At 46.0% G+C, this 18138-nt stretch overlaps 1 protein-coding gene across 1 annotated transcript in view; it reads right to left on the reverse strand.

Moving 5' to 3' along the window:
- Positions 1-18138, reverse strand: part of LOC146184890 (band 7 protein AGAP004871-like) — a 343551-nt gene that overhangs the window by 14536 nt on the left and 310877 nt on the right. Inside the window, exon 5 of the mRNA XM_084609524.1 lies at positions 6644-6847. Within this exon, the coding sequence (XP_084465650.1) occupies positions 6644-6847 (204 nt within the window). The remainder of the gene's footprint in view (positions 1-6643; positions 6848-18138) is intronic.

Raw genomic sequence — 18138 nt, forward strand, 5'->3', positions numbered from 1 at the left:
TTATCTCCACACACTCAGTGTCGTCTTCGTCAGGCCTACCAAGAGACTTCGTCTTCCACTTACTCGATGCGAGCGCAGTATGCCAAATAACATACCCACTCCGCAAAAGCACAGTACCTGTGCGTTGCAAGTGGGCGAAGCAGAGCTTGAATATGAGGTGTGTCACATGCACAATGTCGGAGTCAGGTGGTACAGAGAACTTCGCGTTCAGAGGTGCGATTTCGTTTGTGACGTCGGCGACTTGGTGCAAGATACGGTAAGGGCCTGTATAGCGCGGTAGAACTTTTTCACACAGTATCACTCGGCGGGATGGGAGCCAGAGTAGGACGAAAGCCGGGAACGTACACCACATCATGCTGGTGACTGTTACGGCGTTCCTGGAACCCCTTAGAGTCAAAGCGCCGGTCGCGAGCAATCTGGCGGGCATCATTAGCGCGGACGATGGCATCACTAGCGTAACTACTCGGCGTCAGTAGTGGATAGTGATGTGTCGAATGGGAGCATTAGATGCAGATAAAAGGAAGAGTAGCCAGCGGTATCATGACGAGAAGAGTTGTAGGCGTATGTTACAAACGTTAAATTATAGTACCAATCCCGATGGTTGCAAGAAACATACATTGGCAGCATGTCTGTGTGCGTACGATTGAAGCGTTCTTTGAGGCCGTTGGTCTAAGGGTGATAGTCGGTGGTGAAAATGTGGCGGGCGGTGCGCAGACTAAGTTCGTCAACTACTCTGGAGAGCAAGCAGCAACTACGATCTGTGAGTAGTTCACGACGGGCACCATGATAGAGTATCACATCGTGGAGAAAGATATCAGTGAGGTCTGTAGCGTAGCTGGTCGCGAGGGCGCGGGTAGATGCATAGCTCGTAGCATAATCGGTCGCGACGGTGATCCATTTGTTGCACGAGGTGGAGTCTAGGGAAGGGCCAACGCCAGCAACGGAAAACGGGTCAGTCAGCTGCAGGTGTTCAGAAGGCAATACGGACGGTTTCTTCCGGCGCGGACACAGCTCAAATGCGGCCACGTAATGCTGGACAGAGTGATAGAGACTCTGTCAGTAGAAAGCGGGACACGCCAAGATGTCCAGCCGTGGGAGCATCATGAAACTGTTCGAAGATGGTGTAGCGCAGATGTTTGGGAACGATTTGCAAAAGCTCAGCGCCATCACGTCACATATTGCGGCGGTATAGCACGTCCCCTTGGAATATGAACATGGCGAGGGTAGGATAAGAGTGGCCGGTAGTGAAATGGTCGATAATAGGCCGTACTGCGGAATCCAAGCCATGTTTGTCGGACATGTGGCAACAGGCCGATAAAAATAACACGCATGCGTCGGTAACAGTCCATAGAGCTATGAGAATCGACGGGGTGACGACACAAGCAGTCTGCATCTTGGTGAAGTCGACCAGACTTTTGAACGACGAAAAAGGCGTATTGTTGAAAACGTAACGTCCAGCACAAAAAACAGCCAGTAAGGTCTTTGAGTGAAGAAAGCCACTGCAAGGCATGGGTGATCCTTGATAACAGTAAAGGGACGCCCAAACAAATAAGAGTGGAATTTTGTAATAAGCCAAACAAGCACCAGGCACTCCCTCTCTTTAATGAAATAATTTTGTTCAGCCGTAGGTAGCAGGCGGCTGGCACACGCAATCACTGTTGTGCGTTCGTGGAGTAGCTGAGTGAGGATAGCTCCAAAGCTGTAGCCACTTGTGTCAGTGCAGAGTTTTAGAGGAGCTGAAGGGTTAAAATGGGCCAATATGGGCAGATTGGTGAGAGTGGCAATAAACTCGGCGAAAGCTGCAGCTTGGTCCGAGCTCCAAGAAAAAGTTTTTTTTTCAGCAGAGCGATGAGAGGGCGGGTAAGGGCTGCAAAGTTTTGGATGAAGCGTCAAAAATAAGAACACAGGCCAATAAAATTTTGAACATCCCTAGATGAAAGAGGTTTGGGAAAAGTACTGACGATTCGAATATTACTGGGGTTAGGCTGAACACCGGCAGGATTAACCAAGTGGCCAAGAACTTTTATTTCCCGAAGGCCGGAGATGCATTTCTTAGAATTGAGGTGAAGGCCGGCGCGGCGGAATGTCTCGAGGATGGCAGAAAGGCGAAGAAGGTGGCGGTCAAATGTAGACGAGAAAACAATGGCATTGTCTAAGTGACGCGAACAAGTCATCCGCTTGAAATCTCAAAGCAACGCGTCCATCATCCGTTCGAAAGTGGCAGGAGCGTTACAACGGCCAAATTGCATCACTTTTAATCTTGGTAGAAGCCATCAGGAGTAATCAATGCTGTTTTTTTCCCGGTCCAGTTCATCGACAGCTCATTGAGGTGGCGATAGTCGACGCAGAATCTCCAGCTCTGATAATCGGCCAGAATCTTAGACTTCGCGTTGGATACCTGGCGCTCGGAATGGGAACAACGGTACGGTCGCTTGTGAATAGGAGTAGCGTCGCCGGTGTGGATGCGGTGGTTTACAACAGAGGTTTGGCCTAGAGGTCGGGCTCTAAAGTAAAAACTCTCGCTATAAGAAAGCAAAAGTTCGTAGAGCGTTGCGGCAGAGTGGGGTTGCAAGTCGACCGCAATCAAGCCGAAAATAGAATCAGGATGGGAAGTGGACGACTTAGGAGCGGGAAGTGTCGCAGAAGGAGGGTTGGTAGTTAGAGGTGAAATTTTCCAGTCGGTCAGCAGGGACAGTTCAGCAAGAAAATTCCTTTGGGGAGAACTTGGGTCGACAAAATGAAGTTGAGGTCTGGGAGAGTGCTGTGGTTCTGAGATGTGTGGGATAAGATGAGGGAGGATGACGTGAAGCTGCAAGACGAGGTCTGTAATAGCACCCCATGTAGTCTCTATCGGACACGGCCGGGAAAGGGCACATAGGAATGTAAATAGCAGCTTCAGGTAGAATGCGGGAAAATTTTCTTTAGCGAAGACGAGGTGAGCTGGCGAGGCCTTGAAAGCAGAGGAAAAAGTCCAAGCGAAGAGGGCCGGTTGAGCAATCCAAAAGGCTGAGTGGGCGGTCAAGAAGTCAAGGCCAAGGGTTAGGTCATGAAGGCCTTCTTGGAGGACGGTGAATAACACTGGTGTGTGACGACCAGCAATGGTTACTCGAGCGGTATGCATGCCAATCAGGGCAGTGTGGCTGCTATTGGCAAAGCGAACGGCGGACGAGACTGCTGGCATAAAGACTTTCTTGAAGCGACGAAATGAGGGGATGAGAACGGAGAGTTAGACGCCGGTGTCAAAAAGGCAAAAACAGGAACACTACCCACAAGGACATGGTTAGACTGGGGAGCAGGGGTCAAAAAAGGTTTTTCAGTCCGGGTCACGAATGCAGCGTCACCTCCAGGAGTTGTATTGGATAGTTTTCGGAGAAGCGGCCCACATAGGATGGTGAAGAATTGCGGCGAGGATGAGGAAAGCGGGAACGTCGGGCTTGCGGAGAGGGCGATCGGCTGCGAACACGAGCAGCTGGAGCAAGGTCACCACGAGGCGTGCGGGGTGAGGCGAGGAGCTGCGCTGGGCACAGACTCCCCTGCGGTTGACGTAGTAGAATGGGCGAGAGGGCGAGTGTCAGTGGTTACGGCAATGACGGGAGATATTGCCAACACGGGAACAATTGAAGCAGATATGGCGACCGTCAGCGGTACGCGTCAGTGGAATTGCGGTAGCGGTATCGTGGCATGAAGCTGGTGTTGAAGGAGGCAGCAGCTATCACACGAGGGCTGGGTTGGACATGCTCTCCGGGAGGGAAGCGGCCAGCAGGAATTGCCCATATTAGCAACCTCCTGGCGAAAAACAGCCTGGATGAAGAATATGGTAGGCTAGGTGTTGCTCGGCAGCTGCGATGGGGGAAACGGCCGGAGTCAAAGCCTCGAGTTTGCAGCGGACGGTACGGGTCTAGTTATTGTGGTTGGAAAACTTGCAGAGTACGCAGGTCTTCACACTACTATCTAGCCGATCAAAACTGACATATTCACTTTTTTTCTTCTGCTCGAAGCGCCGGCACACCTGAAGAACAGAGTCCACATTAGAGCAGTCTTTTACAAGAGGAGGTTGATTAGCAACCTCCTGGCGAACAACAGCCTGGATGAAGGTTATGATAGGCGCAACATAGTATATATATATATATATATATATATATATATATATATATATATATATATATATATATATATATATATATATATATATATATATATATATATATATATATATATATATCCCTTTTAAAGCTCTCGACACGCAAGCATACCCCAACATTTGCTCAGGCATAACAGAACATTTGCGTCTGACTTGATTCAGGAGACACACAGTAACGATGTAGGCAATTGAATTTCAAGCAAGATTGTTGTTACTGCGCAGATGCTTACACCACTTGCGACCACATTTACCCAAAAAGATACGAAATCCTGCTCCATGAACCGTCCACCTGAGAAGCGAAGTTGAGGGTCCCCAAATCAGATTCATAGCATTTCGTGCATACCTGGGGAAAATTTTGCGAGTGTGAAGTGTGCTGTGCCCTCCACCGTCCTCTTGCATGGTTCCCATGTGAAGTCGATTTTGTGATCGCAGTTCAACAGAGCACGTGGCAGGGAACGCTGTTTTAAAAATCGGCCGCCCTACACTTTCGTTTTAAGCACTAATACATGCATGATATAAAAATGTAACTGTCTTTCAAAGCATCTTTGCCGTAGTGACTTGTATTATGATGTGATCTCTTTGAACCCTGGTAAAAACTAATGAGAAGTGAACTATAATTCATAGCATTCGATGGGAAAATTGCGTCGCCGGAAATTCCTACAACTTCGATTGTTGCGCAAGTGCTCTAAAACAAATGCACCGCGGTTCTTCGCCATGACGACCAGTTTTCAAGTGCCTCCAGCTGCTGTGGGGCAAATAATGTAGAATTTCAAAATCAAAATGAGTTCTGACAGCGATGCTCAAGCATGCATTGTGAAAATCGGAAGTGACAGGTGATGAACTGCCACGTCACGGAAGCCGCTTATGCAACCAACGTAAATGGTGACACCAGGCTTATTTTTGCATCATTGAGTGAAAAGAAAAAAAAAAGAATGAGGAGAACTCTAGCGCATGACCAAACGGTGGCGATGTTCTCGAAAGGCGACGGGGAAGGTTATGATAACACTCAGCTTTAATATCTTGTTAAGCTGGTAATGACGAATGTTTTGTCGTTTTTATCAAATATTGCCTTCCGACGCAAGAACTTTGGTTTGAGTAATATCCCTCGATGTGGAAGTAAACCTGGCGTTTCTTTTTTTTTTCAATAGGGAACTACGGTTGCAGTAAAGGAAGCAGCAATAAAAAAGCAGCCGGCTTCTGTTGCACTTCTGATTGCAACACAAGGTGCGTGTGCGATGTCCTAATCCTAACTGCTGGCTATCCTTGCAGTTATGCCGGCTGCGACTAGAAGTCCTTACTGTGCACAGCCTTCCTGGGTTATCGTTTGCAGCATCGAGTAGTCGGACAAATCAGGCTGCCAGTAAATAACAGACGATGCTCACATCACACAGAAAGTACCGAATAGAACTTCAGCTCATTTTACTCCGTAAATGACGGACACATTTTAGACGCATACGTAATTGCAGGCGACATAGGTAGATGCTCGTGAAACAAAGCAAAATGTTATTAATACATGAGCACGGGCCTACACTTTCCTATCTTTGCTTCTTGAAACCACTTCTTGAACCAATCGCTTACTTTAGCGCACATAACAAGTGTACTAAACTTTCTCTTGACGATGTGAGTCGAAGAGATAACTATATAAAGTACGCTTGAACTTTACCATGCATACTGGGTGAACTCACAAATTTTACCTTGAAAGGCAAAGTTAATCTTTGGTATACCTAAAAAGCGACGAACTCCAAGTGTATCTCGGTATGAAAGGTAATCTAAACGTTATCCGTTGCTTAACACATAACTGACTGTTTGCACAGTTTTTTTTCCACATGCGAAGTGTAACAATGCGAACATTACAAGACACATCCCAGTTTTCTTCCTCGCAAGCATGGGTCGTTAGGTTTCTGAGACAAAAGACAGATTACATTTCTGATATGTTACTGCACAGCTTATGGCTGGAATCTCTGGCTCTGGTGGAGTATCTTGGGAATTTGTAGCGCGTAGCGTTACGAGCATTCTTTGCCGAGGCGGAAGAGAAAAACTAAGATGCTCACTGCATCTTCCTAGTTGGTCGTTCGGTTAACTTTAACTGCTAAGCGTGTCAATATGCCTCAAATAGAGTTTCACAGCGATCCCAGTGAACTTTTGTTGCGCAGAAGGCAATGTACTAGTGAGCTTGTTAATGTTTGTAGTAAAGATCAGCCAGTGCGCAAGGCGAACGGAAGTACTGTAAAAATGAAAGGGATTACAGAAAATAACTGTTACTGAAATCCAACTGCTATAATACACGGTTCAACTGTGCAAAAATGGAGTACTCTGTCCAGAAAAGATTCTGCAAACATCCTTTCCCTAAACAAGCGCGTGATTTGTCACATGTTTTGTCTATCACGCAATCCGAATTGCAACGTTGGCTGCTGATAATATAAGATATGACAGAGGCGGTCGCTGGCGCTCACATGGAGCTAGCTGTTCGCCCTGAGAGTGATATGTGAGACGGGAACAGACCTGCATGACGTGCGAGATGGACTCCCGCTCAGACAGGATCTCCGACAGGTTCTTGGTGCCGAGCACGTTTCGGAGCGTGGTGGCGGCCAACAGCCTGGTGGAGTGGCCGTAGTCCTCCACGTTGGTGATGGCGATGGTCGCGTTGCTAATGCGGTAGTACACCACCGCGTCCACGGCCACTGTCACTGAGTCCTTGGACAGGATCTGCGATCACCAACGAGCACCCTTTAGACCAGATCCACCAAATGGCGAAGGCATATGGTCTGCACAGGACGCACGAAAACAGCTTCCGTGCAAGTAATTCGCTTTTTTTTCTACACCAGGTAACAATTCCGTATAGGCACTTTAAGTAAGCGCGTTTTGTACGTTGAAACAGGCGCCTTTAACACACATGGGAATACCAGGCATCTTTGAATGATCCGCCAAGCAAAATGTTAGTGGACGCAGAAAGACGCGACTGCATTACTACACAACTACAATATTTTAAAAGGCAACCAAAGGTAACGTTATCACCGCTTCCCATGAGGCACTTTATGCATTGTCCTTTTCAGCTCTGGGGAGCAGTCTATGCAACAACTATATAACAATATTATGCAGTCAGTATATACTTAACCTTTGCAATGTGCGCTTTTTGGTCGACCCAAAACAGTCTACAAAATTCTGGTAACTTCTTGAGGAAACATTTGAAGTCATGAAAGCTTTTGCAAAGTAAGCACACGCAAGGCTGAGCAACTCTATAATTAAAGCAGAAATTACTACCAAAACTGATAGTGAAAACAATTTCCTGAAGCTTGCAATCAGTGCACGTATCACCAATCTCCTGTAAAAACTTGGCAGGAAAACTTAGTTCAGCAAATCCATGTCCCCATCTAAAGGAAAATAAGTATGGCATGGTTTGGAGGGGTGGTATGTTGAGTGTTGTGGTTTACATGTTATGACATGGCATGCATGATGTGGTATTGCATATGGTATCGTACTTTATGGCATGATTTGGCATGGAGTGGTATGGTATGGTATGATACGGTATGGTATGGTATGATACGATATGTGGAGTTTAACGCTGCGAATGTGCACATGGGCAACTAGAGTAGCCATAGCATATGGCTTCAGAATATTTGGCTGTTAGATGCGAAATAATTTAACCCAAAATGTCAAGACGATCTGATCAAGGATGATGAAAGCTTTTATCAACGACAAGTCAAATTCCAACTTGTGGTAAATGTTGCGTGAAGCAAGCAAGATAATTTGAGAATATACTACGTCAAGAGAAAAATCAAATGACCCCTCAGCCCATCTTGAGGAAGGAAGGGAATGATGAAGAATAACCCACAAATAACAAGAGACAGAGCACCGAGTGAAATATTTTTTCTATCCTCACAGCCGTACATCCGGCAATCAACTAACAACAAGAAAAGAATAGCACTCAGACTAGTAAAAAATTAGCGAACCGAAACAGAGGTACCTAATCGCAGTTAACATTAAAGACTTATCTTGAAACTGAATATTATTTATTCCCTTTACGACGGAAAAAGGAGCAACGAGGCTAGTGGGAGGGCTGAACAGAGGAGCGATAACGAGAGAAGACAGATAATGTCGTTTAGAATCGCCAGGTGCCATCGCTGTCTTGACAGGTGCGGGAGGCGCAGTTTTGCAAATGGTCTTGGTTCGAAGAGCAGGAGATAACATGCTCAGTTTAAGGGTCCTTAATATGCAAATGATTTGCAACTGAGGCGCACAGTTGCACCCCCGGAACGATTATATGTTAATTTATTCGACCTGTTGCAATCCCCCTTTTATATTTATTTACTTTTTGTCATCATGGACAGCCGACACTGAGGAAAACCAGAGCCTAAAGTCAGGTTCTGTATTAAATGCGGCGTTTCCTTTGTAGAGGCATGAAAGCAACGCTATACAAAGACTTTTTAAATTGCACGGTGCTTGAACTGCACTCAAAGACGAGCGGAGCAATGAGTTTGCTGTTCCGTAGCTTCCTCTCGTAGCCTTGTTTATGTTCTTGACAATAAATAAACGCGCCAATGTTGAAAGTTTAAAAGTCCTGAACAGCTCTTCGTCTTATTTTTTTTTTATTCTTGAGCCCTAGTTTGCGCAACTAGCCATGCTGAGGGAATTCTTGAAGAGAAAAGGCTTTCTTGCCTTCCTAACGTTCAGGACGCTTAAACGAAACCAATAAAACAAATTGAGGTGGCATTGACCTCTGGTACTTAGAAAAGTCTTCCTCCGTCTATTCAACATTTCGCTGTGTCCGCCCTGGCATGCGAGAAACGTGCCGTGAACAAAAACAAAATGAATTACCGCTTCTATTTATTAAGCTCCCTACGCTCTGCAAAATTCCTATCTTTCTAAATCGTCTGGCATCACAGTCTGTTTACGTATCGTTTTCCCCCTCTCCTTGAAGGTGAAGGTAACGTGCGTAAATGATAGCGTTTGAAATTTTCGCTTTCGCAAGTAAATAGACATACAGGATTGCACCCGGAAGGATAATAAGCAAATAAGGCCCAACAGCCAGCGGGTGCGTTTCGATGGAAGAAAAACGGAGAGGCTTTCGTGTGCTTTGCGTAGTCAGTGCACGTTAAAGGTCATCAGGCGGTCGAAATAACTCCGTAGCTCTCCACTACGGCTCCTGTTTCTCCCTTTCCACTTTCGCTGCCACCTTTTTTCTTTGCCTTATGGCGCTGTTCAGATGTCTACAGAAGAAAGTATGACAGATACGGCGTCTTTTATTTTCTGTAAACTAACTATCAAATAAAGCCCACCCAAGTAGCACAAAGTGGGCTATGACGTGGGGGCCCGCGTTGGGCCCGTGAGGGCAGCCCATATGGGCCCCATGCGGGATTTGTAACACGTACCCAGAGGGGCCCAGCGTGGGCTGCCCAATTTCGCCGCGATCGGTCCCAAACTGTCTCCGTGTGGGCAGCCCAAATGGGGCTGCCCGCATTCAGCCCAGGTAGACGAATGTGGGCAGCACACCAGAACCATTAATGGGTCCCACGTTTGTGCAGGCAGTGACATCCCATTGATCAAGGTTTTAATTTTAAAGTCGATTAATCCCTCCAATACCTCAATTGTACAGGCGCGATTTGCGAAAGCCAGTCCGTTTCGGGCTGACCCACGTGCTGCCCTCATGGGTTGAACCGGGCATTTTCAGGGCTGCCCAAGTTCCAATAATCAAGTGTGAAACATTAAGCACTATTTTTGTTTTGCTTGTATGCTACACTCAGTAACATGAGAGAAATTTATTCCCAACACTACAATAATGTGGACTGGCCCACATCATCCCAACATGTCGGTCTGAATATTTCGGTACTGCGTGCAGAATAGTAACGCCGTAGGAAACATTCGGAGGTCATTCAGCACATACTCGTAAAGCGGAACAGTTACTGTTGCATATTTTTTGTCGATACTGCATAATTAACGTGGTTTGTAGAGTAAACATAGATAGTCTTTATTCATTGCATAGATATGTTTAGGACAGTTATGTGAAACCTCCAGAAGAGGCAATTAGTGGCCGGTATAACATGATTTACATAAATAAAATGGTGCCTTAAAGATAGAGTGGAGACGTTTCAGAGCGGTATGTCCGCCTACGGCCAATTTCACTGAGGCCTTTTATGGGCCGCCCCAATTGGGCTGACCTTATTTTTACCGCATGGACTACGAATATATGTTGCATTTTCCCGCAAGTACCCCAAGAAATACCCGTGTGGGCAGCGTGGTGGTGTGCTCGCTTTTCAGCCCGGCCGCAAAGCATGTGGGACCTATTCGGGTTTTGCGTGGGCAGCCCCAATCGGACTAGCCCGTCATCTATTTGCTTTAGGCCCACATTTGCATCGCATCTGCCCTAAATTTCCCCGCAAGGGACCGATGCGGGCAGAAGCGGGAAGGTGTACTTGCCTGCCCCGCTAACGGCCATGCGGAAATTATCTAGGTTTTTGGTGGGCAGCCCCAATCGGGGCAGCCCAGGAATTTTCTGCATGAATTCCACATTTTCGTCTGACCTTCCCTCAAGTACCCCTCAAGGGCCCCATGTAGGCAATGTGCGGGCATACCCGTATCTATCCCCGCCGCGGCCCATGCGGGATCTATTCGACTTTTTAGTGTACAGCCCCAATTAGATTAGCCCAGGCTTTTCCTACACAGAGCCCAAATTTTATTTGCATCGGCCCTAAAATTTCCCAAGCAGGACCCTTGAGGGCCAGATGTGGGAATAGGTAATCAGTTAGCCCTTTCGGCGCCTATATGATGCCCAGATAGAAAAAGCAGGGGCAAGCCCAACTTGGGCATGCCCGCTTGATCCCTAAACTGGGCCCTCATAGGTGTTATTGTGGTTACCCAAGCCCAACTTGCCCACACGGGCCCGAGGTGGGCCACGTAATGTGTGCTACATGGGCAGTCTGCAAAACAATTATTTTCACAGCAAACGTTTCATATTATACTAGGCACCTTGAGAAACAAGAGGCAGAATGGAGATGAGCAGGGCAAAAAAGTAAAATGGTGGTTTCAATCAATCAGTCGGATCATACTGGCCGCGGTGCTGCAAATCATTGCACAGCTTGCTCATACCGTATCGCTGATGCTTTCAATCTCCGAATGGTAAAGTAGAAAACTTGAGCCGGCGGACTTCCTTGGAACAATTACAAGAAAAGGGTGCTGATTCATTCACTGTACTGTCTTATAAAGGAACTTCAGATAAGGAAAGGTAAATACCGAGGGTGCATGAAACGGTCTAGCAGGCTTATAGCAAAAACAAAAGTTTTGGTTAATCGGCTATGCACCGGAACTGCCCACATCAAGTGATCGTTTCTTAGAAAGATTACTGGGCAAACATATGTGCAATATATTTCAATAAAATTTTAGATTCCTTTAACTTGGACGACCCGCATCCGCGAAAATAATTCAAATTCAGATGTTTTTCAGATGCTAGCGATATTTAAAAGAAGCAATGATGGCCTGTTCTTTTGATGTGAAAGATTTGCCAATACCACATGACGAGCGTTTTTGGTGCACAAAACTATGTATTGACCGGAGGCATGTCGTGTGATTCCAAACTGAGATGTGCCTTTCCTTTGTTTTGTTTCCTAGAGCTTTAAGAAATGCATTTAACATTAACGTTTGCTCTACTATTGGCGCAGAAAGATGAACCGAAGAATCAATAGTTGCGCAGTGCTTCCATTTCGTAAATGATTCTTTTGGTAATGACGAACGTCAACGTTCGTAACTTCGAAGAAAATATGCCACAGATACAAGACATTTTTGAAAATGACCTCTCTCCTTTTATATCATCAGTGAATGTCCTCATGATAACGCGATCAGGTACTTGGAACTTAAGCTCCGATTCAAGTTTAATCATGCACGTCAAGTTTACGAACCACATAACAGCAAACTATTGCATTCGTTTCTATCATCTCATTCTAAACCAGTAAAAGTTGTGCTCTAAGAACACATTTAAATAAATCATGCATACATTCAATTAAAGCTGGCTAAAGTTATGTAACTCTGCGCCTTATTATGTCGAAAGAAACTCTAAGCATATCCTGCAACGACTGTGACAGTAATACATGATAATAATTAGTGCAAACCTGATTTCGCACTAACGACAGTATTAAGGTGGCACAGAATTCAGCTGATTTTTGTAATTCGTGCAAGCGATGAAATTTCAAGGGCAGTGAGAGCATGCGTTAGCAGTACCATAGTGGCGATAACAGCAACGCAACTGAGGTCTTTAGGCAGAAGGAAGTGAGGGCACCCGGTTGTCGCCATCAAAACAACTATTTCTCGTGTGTTTGTCTTCATAATGTGTTTCGTTCGTGCAGCCCTACGTGTGTATTTGCACGGGCCAAGCAATACACCTCAGCGGACAATCAGCGGATGATCTTGTATTCTTGCTTCATGCCAATCTCAATCCTTGCTGTTTTTTTATATACGCAGGCTTACGGGTCTTGTATCAACTCAGCTAGCTGCATGATAAGGCCGTATCCGGGCACAGCCATAGTCTTTCTTATTTGTCGCGTTTGACTGAGTAAAAAAAATAAATGAGTAACCATTACAGTTGCCTTGTCAACCAACGCCAATAACGACCTGAAAGATGAAAGCTCATGGCAGTCGTTTTCCTTTTGTGAACTCGAAAAGCAATCCCCGCCTCCATTCTTTTGGTTTCCTGTCGGGTCTTCTTGAGCGCTTGGCTCGCTTTTGCGAGGCGGCCCTGATCTGAAGTCGAGGTATTTTTAAAACGCAGTGCTGCGCGAGAAGATTGCTTCTCCAGCGTGGTGGGTGACCCGGATATTGCACTCCCTGACGGCTACGCCAAGCCCGCCTCCTATCTCACAATGCCGACCCTGCAAGGGCGCCAAGTCGCTCAAGGAGGATAACTTCCGCTTTCCTTTACGAAAACACCAAATTCCCCATTTATATGTCTGAAAGAGCATCAATTATATCTCGCGGAGATTTCCTCTTCCATCCTGAGAAATAAAAGAAAGCAAAAACGATGATTTACATTAAACGGCGCGTTTCCTACATGCAACTCTCCGCTTTGTCGTTTGAAATTTCCAAGCTTTGTGCGAAAAGAAAGTCACCTGGCTTAAAGCATTGTGACTGCGATAACACCCTATTATAAAACATGAATGTTGTAAATTGAAAGCAGAATGATAACAAAAATAAAAAGAATTAAAGAGTAGAGCCTTTGAAGAAGACGCGTAAGCCACACTGTTTCAGTTCTAAGCCAGAAAAAAAAAATACTAAACGAACTATTGGAACTCTGACGTCAGGAATAAATTCCGAAAGGAGGTGCTTGTGCAGCTATGCCTGCCTGTTTTAGTTATCAAAAGCTTTTCATGTTCGCTGTTGCGAAGGGAGAGTTACCGCCAAGGATGCCGCCATTCCTAACGACTATTGTCTCTGGAGAAAACGAACGCTACAGTGCGTTTGAAACACTAGGGCTGCAAAAACAGAGAAAAAATATAAATTTCAAAAGAACGTGGCTTCTTTGCCATAGGTGGATAACAATTAGTTATCGATTGCGAACATTTTATGGTAACGTTGAAAGATAAATCGCCATTTGCAGCGTATGTTAAACGGACGCTGGAATTATTACTGGGAACATGACGCGAAGCTACACTATACTGGTTAGGTTTGGTTTATAGGATTTAACGTGTCGAAGCAGCTCAGACTATGAGAGATGCCGTAGTGGAATAATACAGAAATTTAGATCATCTGGGGTGTTTTAACGTCCACTGAGATCGCACAGCACACGGGCGCCTGGCTTTTCACGGCTGCCGCGGCCGGGATTCGATTCCGAATTATTGAGTACAGAAGTCGAGCGCCGTTACTACTGCACTACCGTACCGGGGCACGAAGCTATACTATTAGATAAGCCTTTAAAAACCACATCACCGTTTTTTCTGCGCTAAACTACGAACAGTATATCAATAACAATTGAAATTAAGTCAGTCTCTGCAATGTGTTAAGTCATTTCCATGGTGCGTAAACCTCCTCAACCTCGGCCAATAAAAGACGAAACAAGATCTGGCTCACGGCTCTTTGTTGCAACATTTATCGAGAGATGGCGACGTCATAGATTCCTACGGTGCGCCCTCATAGTAGCACATCGGGACGCTTTATCTTACCAACCTTCTTGCTGTGAAGCTGTGTTTGAATACGTGATAGAAAAGCAGGCTAATTTTTCTTTCCAGCGTGTTCTTAGCTCGCGGTTGTAAATTTCTACGCTCGACGAGATGAAGCCGGATGAGTGACTGATATGCTACGCACCCTGCCCGTTATTCACTGAGCCCATACTACCAGACGGCGCGAGCCTCGTCCGCCATGTCGATGGTTCTTAGTGGCATCGACGCGCGTCGGCTCGCTCAGTATCAGGTTCGCTGTCAGGTGACCGCGGTATATTGGAAGTGATCCGTAAAGATTTATCGAGTTGTTAAATACATCCGCATCCATTTTTCGTTGTGGAGCCCTTTGTGCGCGTGGAGTCCGCAGCAATATTTTCGCGCTCCGGGACATAACGACACTGCCTGTTCGCTGTTGCAACTAGGACTTCACCTGAGCAACAGATCTACAGCACAAATGCCCAACTGCGCGTTGCCCGCAAAACGATTGTTGCTCATCAAATTCGTTAATTGTTAGCTGCCACTGACGCAGACACATTTCGAAGAGACAGCCCTCTTTCAATCTTCCCATTTCAAGGCCGTAACACGCCCATTTCTAGTGGAGTTACTCGGCAAACTGATGATAGAAACTTTCATAGCCGCTGTTCCAGCAGTAAAGCGAAGCATCTCAGTTTCTTAATTTGGGTGACAGAAGGTCGGGCAAATACTGTCACGCGCTCGCAAAATAAACGGCGCACGCAGCGAGAATGTTTTGCACATTTATTGTCGGGGCCTGCCTTATGAGGTTCGCAACAACGCGATGTGCAGCGATAACCCTTGATGCATTTGTAAAATGGCCCTTGCAAGGCACACACAGGGGATAGTTTGCGCTAGCTTCTAAAAACGGGGCGCCGGCCATTGACACACTCACGCACGTGCGGCTATTGGCCTCGCCCGCTTGCCAAATTTTAAAACGCCCGTTCATGGCATTGTAGATTATAATTTCTTCACCTCTCGAGAAAATTAAGACCACACTTCATAAGGCAGGCCCCGACGTCAGATAATTTAACGTGATGCAGTGGTATTGCAATACGCCGTACACCCCGACGAAGTTACCGCACTCGTACGAGCCCGTGTTTTCATAAAATTGAAGCTTTTGTATAGAGACCCTCGTTTTTCTTCTTCCAGGAAGTCCATCGGTGTATCCACGCACTCCAACGTTTTCCGCTGCCGTACGCAGAAATCCCGACAAGACACGAAAGACGCTCCAGACAGATCACAACGAGTTGAATACTGCGGTTGATTGTGGCACCCGCACACAGGACCATGCACATGGTGAATGTTGCGCAGGCCGCTAGCGCCCCTTGCTGATGGCGCCACATGAATACCCCCTATAGGATGGGCTATAGTGCCTAGAATATACTGGCTAGTGTGACGAGCGGCCGTGCGTCCCTATGGGCGAGGGTGGCGCCATTTGCAATGAAAGCCACTTTATAGCGGCAGAGAGCGCTGCTTGTCGGGAGGGTACCAATCTAAAACAAATATTAAGATATAGGGAGAAAAATGAGCATGATAGCTACTGCTACCACCCCGTTTCAAAGGGGACACTGCTATATTCCATCCATCCATCCATCGTACCATCGGAGCAGACGACGCGGTTTTTTTCGTTTTAGAAACTAGTCTGTTGGTGCTGTGCGTACATATGGGATTTCAATTTGGTTCAAGCTGATTCTGCTGCTCTTTTTGTTCACGGAAGTGCAGCGTTTGTTTTTGTGAGTAGGGAACTGCATATGAGAGTCGTTGCGTGTGCGTCTGTAGCAATTTCGATGTGACTGAATCCGTTGTGTGCGTGCGCTTTGCGCGCCTTTGGGCGCTTTTTTTTATCATATCTGCGAAGAACAAAGTGAGTTCTTGATTGTAGTTTTGTCTGCACGAAAAGATGTCGAAACCAAAGCGGCAGTTTAAAGAGAAGGCTTGCTTTCTGCCTTTCTGCAAGAGCGGTCTCCGCTCGAACAAGGAGAGAGTTTCAAGGTGCACTGCACCATCTGATGCTACGCGGCTCGCAGAATGGGAACGCCGCATCAGAAGGAAAGACAGAAAGTTAACGCCAATGGCTGTGGTGTGCGAGAAACATTTTTAGAGCGGCTGTATTGAGCGCGTATTCCGTGTCACCGTGAACAGCGTTACAAGTGAGCTTCCCCGCGATAAACCACGTCTGAAGCCCGACGCCATGCCTACGGTATTCCCGGATTGCCCGAAACATCTTGGGCGTAAATCGCCAGCAAAAAGGAAAAGTAGGAACCTGTGCGAGAAAGAGCCTCCAGCAAAGCGTTACAGACGTGGTGAGCCAGAAACCTCCGAGTTGAGTTTAGCCATTGGGAGTGCCGAACCTGTGAACCTTGAAGAGTTAGAGTCTCGGCCCGCCAACGGAGGTGCAATGAATCAAAATTGCTCCAAACGTTGTGGTCCTGAAGCAGCAAGCACTGCTGCTGCCGAACAACCCCCGCCGACTACCAGAGAGAGCATCCACCCATTCCTAAACATATCTATTCCAGTAACTTGGATGAAAGTATCAACGTTTCCCGTGGAATCATTGGCTTACGCCTACTGTGAACCCGAAGAAAATAATTTCGCCACCCTTTTCATGGAAAAAATGGTAGTGCTTGGAAGACTTTTACCTGATGGACAATCAGTGGCAACAGTTTACCTGAGGGGAAGAAAGAAGTCAGAACAAATTGTCATGACAAGCGAAGAGGCCGAATCCTTGATCGAGGAAGTTTCAATTACAGCTCTCTGTGGTAGATGCGGCATAAATCGTGCTTCGGGAAAGTACACTTCCTACAGGGGCATGATCTTTTCTGAGAAGTGTTTGTTATCAACAAAGTCCGATGGAGAGTCCTGTGCTTCCTGCAAATACCTGAGAATTCTGGCTCAAATCCAAGCATGCAGAAAAAAGAGAAGGGAAAGTGAAATTGCGAGAAAGTCTGATGAAAAGAAAGGATCCAAGAAGGTATCTCGATTTCTATCAAGGACTAAGAAAAAGTTGGCAGGTGCAATGAATCAAGTGGCTCGCATGAAATAACAAAATGAGGCTCTGTGATAAAAAAACATTTGACAGCAAAATTAAGTCCCTCCCCACAAAGCAACAGCTGGCTGTAAAAAATTGTTTCCTGGCAGCACGACGAAAGTCGCATAAAGGCATGCGATACGACGACGAATGGATTCTTGAATGTATCTCGATGAGGATGCGAAGTCTGAAGTTATATAAACACCTCCGAAGAGAAGCCATTATGGTCCTACCAGGGTGAACTTGCCTGCAAAAGTACCAGAAGCGTTTCAAAGGTGCTTTTGGCCTCAGCGCTAAAGTCTTCAATACCTTAAATGAAAAGACGAAGACCATGGATGTTTAGAGTCGTCATGGTGGCCTCATCATTGGCGAATTAAAGCTATCGGAGAACCTAAGTGTGAAGTCACTTGGTGAGTAAAGTTTTTATTAGATTCTTGAATCACTCTGTGCCATATACGGAAATGAGGGGTTGTGATAATATTAAAATTTTCCTCAAGCGCTGCAATGTTCTTGAAATGTTAAATGATGAACCCTCCAACCAAGTTCATTTATGTCTACACAGATTACAGGTATGCGTGCACAAACTGCCGAAAAGGAGGCTTTTATGCCTACATTTCAGGGGCGGTCAGCATGCGTAAACGATACAAACGTCAGTTCACTGATCAAAACTAGGATAAATTTCTGCTAACAAAAGAAAGAATGATTTGGCACTCCCCAAAATAGATCTATAGAAGTGATAAAAGAATACAGTGATATTCCTGAAGCTCGTTTTGGCGAGAAACAGGTGATACAAGAAAGTATGGATTCTATGAAAA

The sequence above is a fragment of the Amblyomma maculatum genome, chromosome 7 (assembly GCF_055883805.1).
Source record: "Amblyomma maculatum isolate TAMU_Amacu chromosome 7, ASM5588380v1, whole genome shotgun sequence".
Lineage (NCBI taxonomy): Eukaryota > Metazoa > Arthropoda > Arachnida > Ixodida > Ixodidae > Amblyomma > Amblyomma maculatum.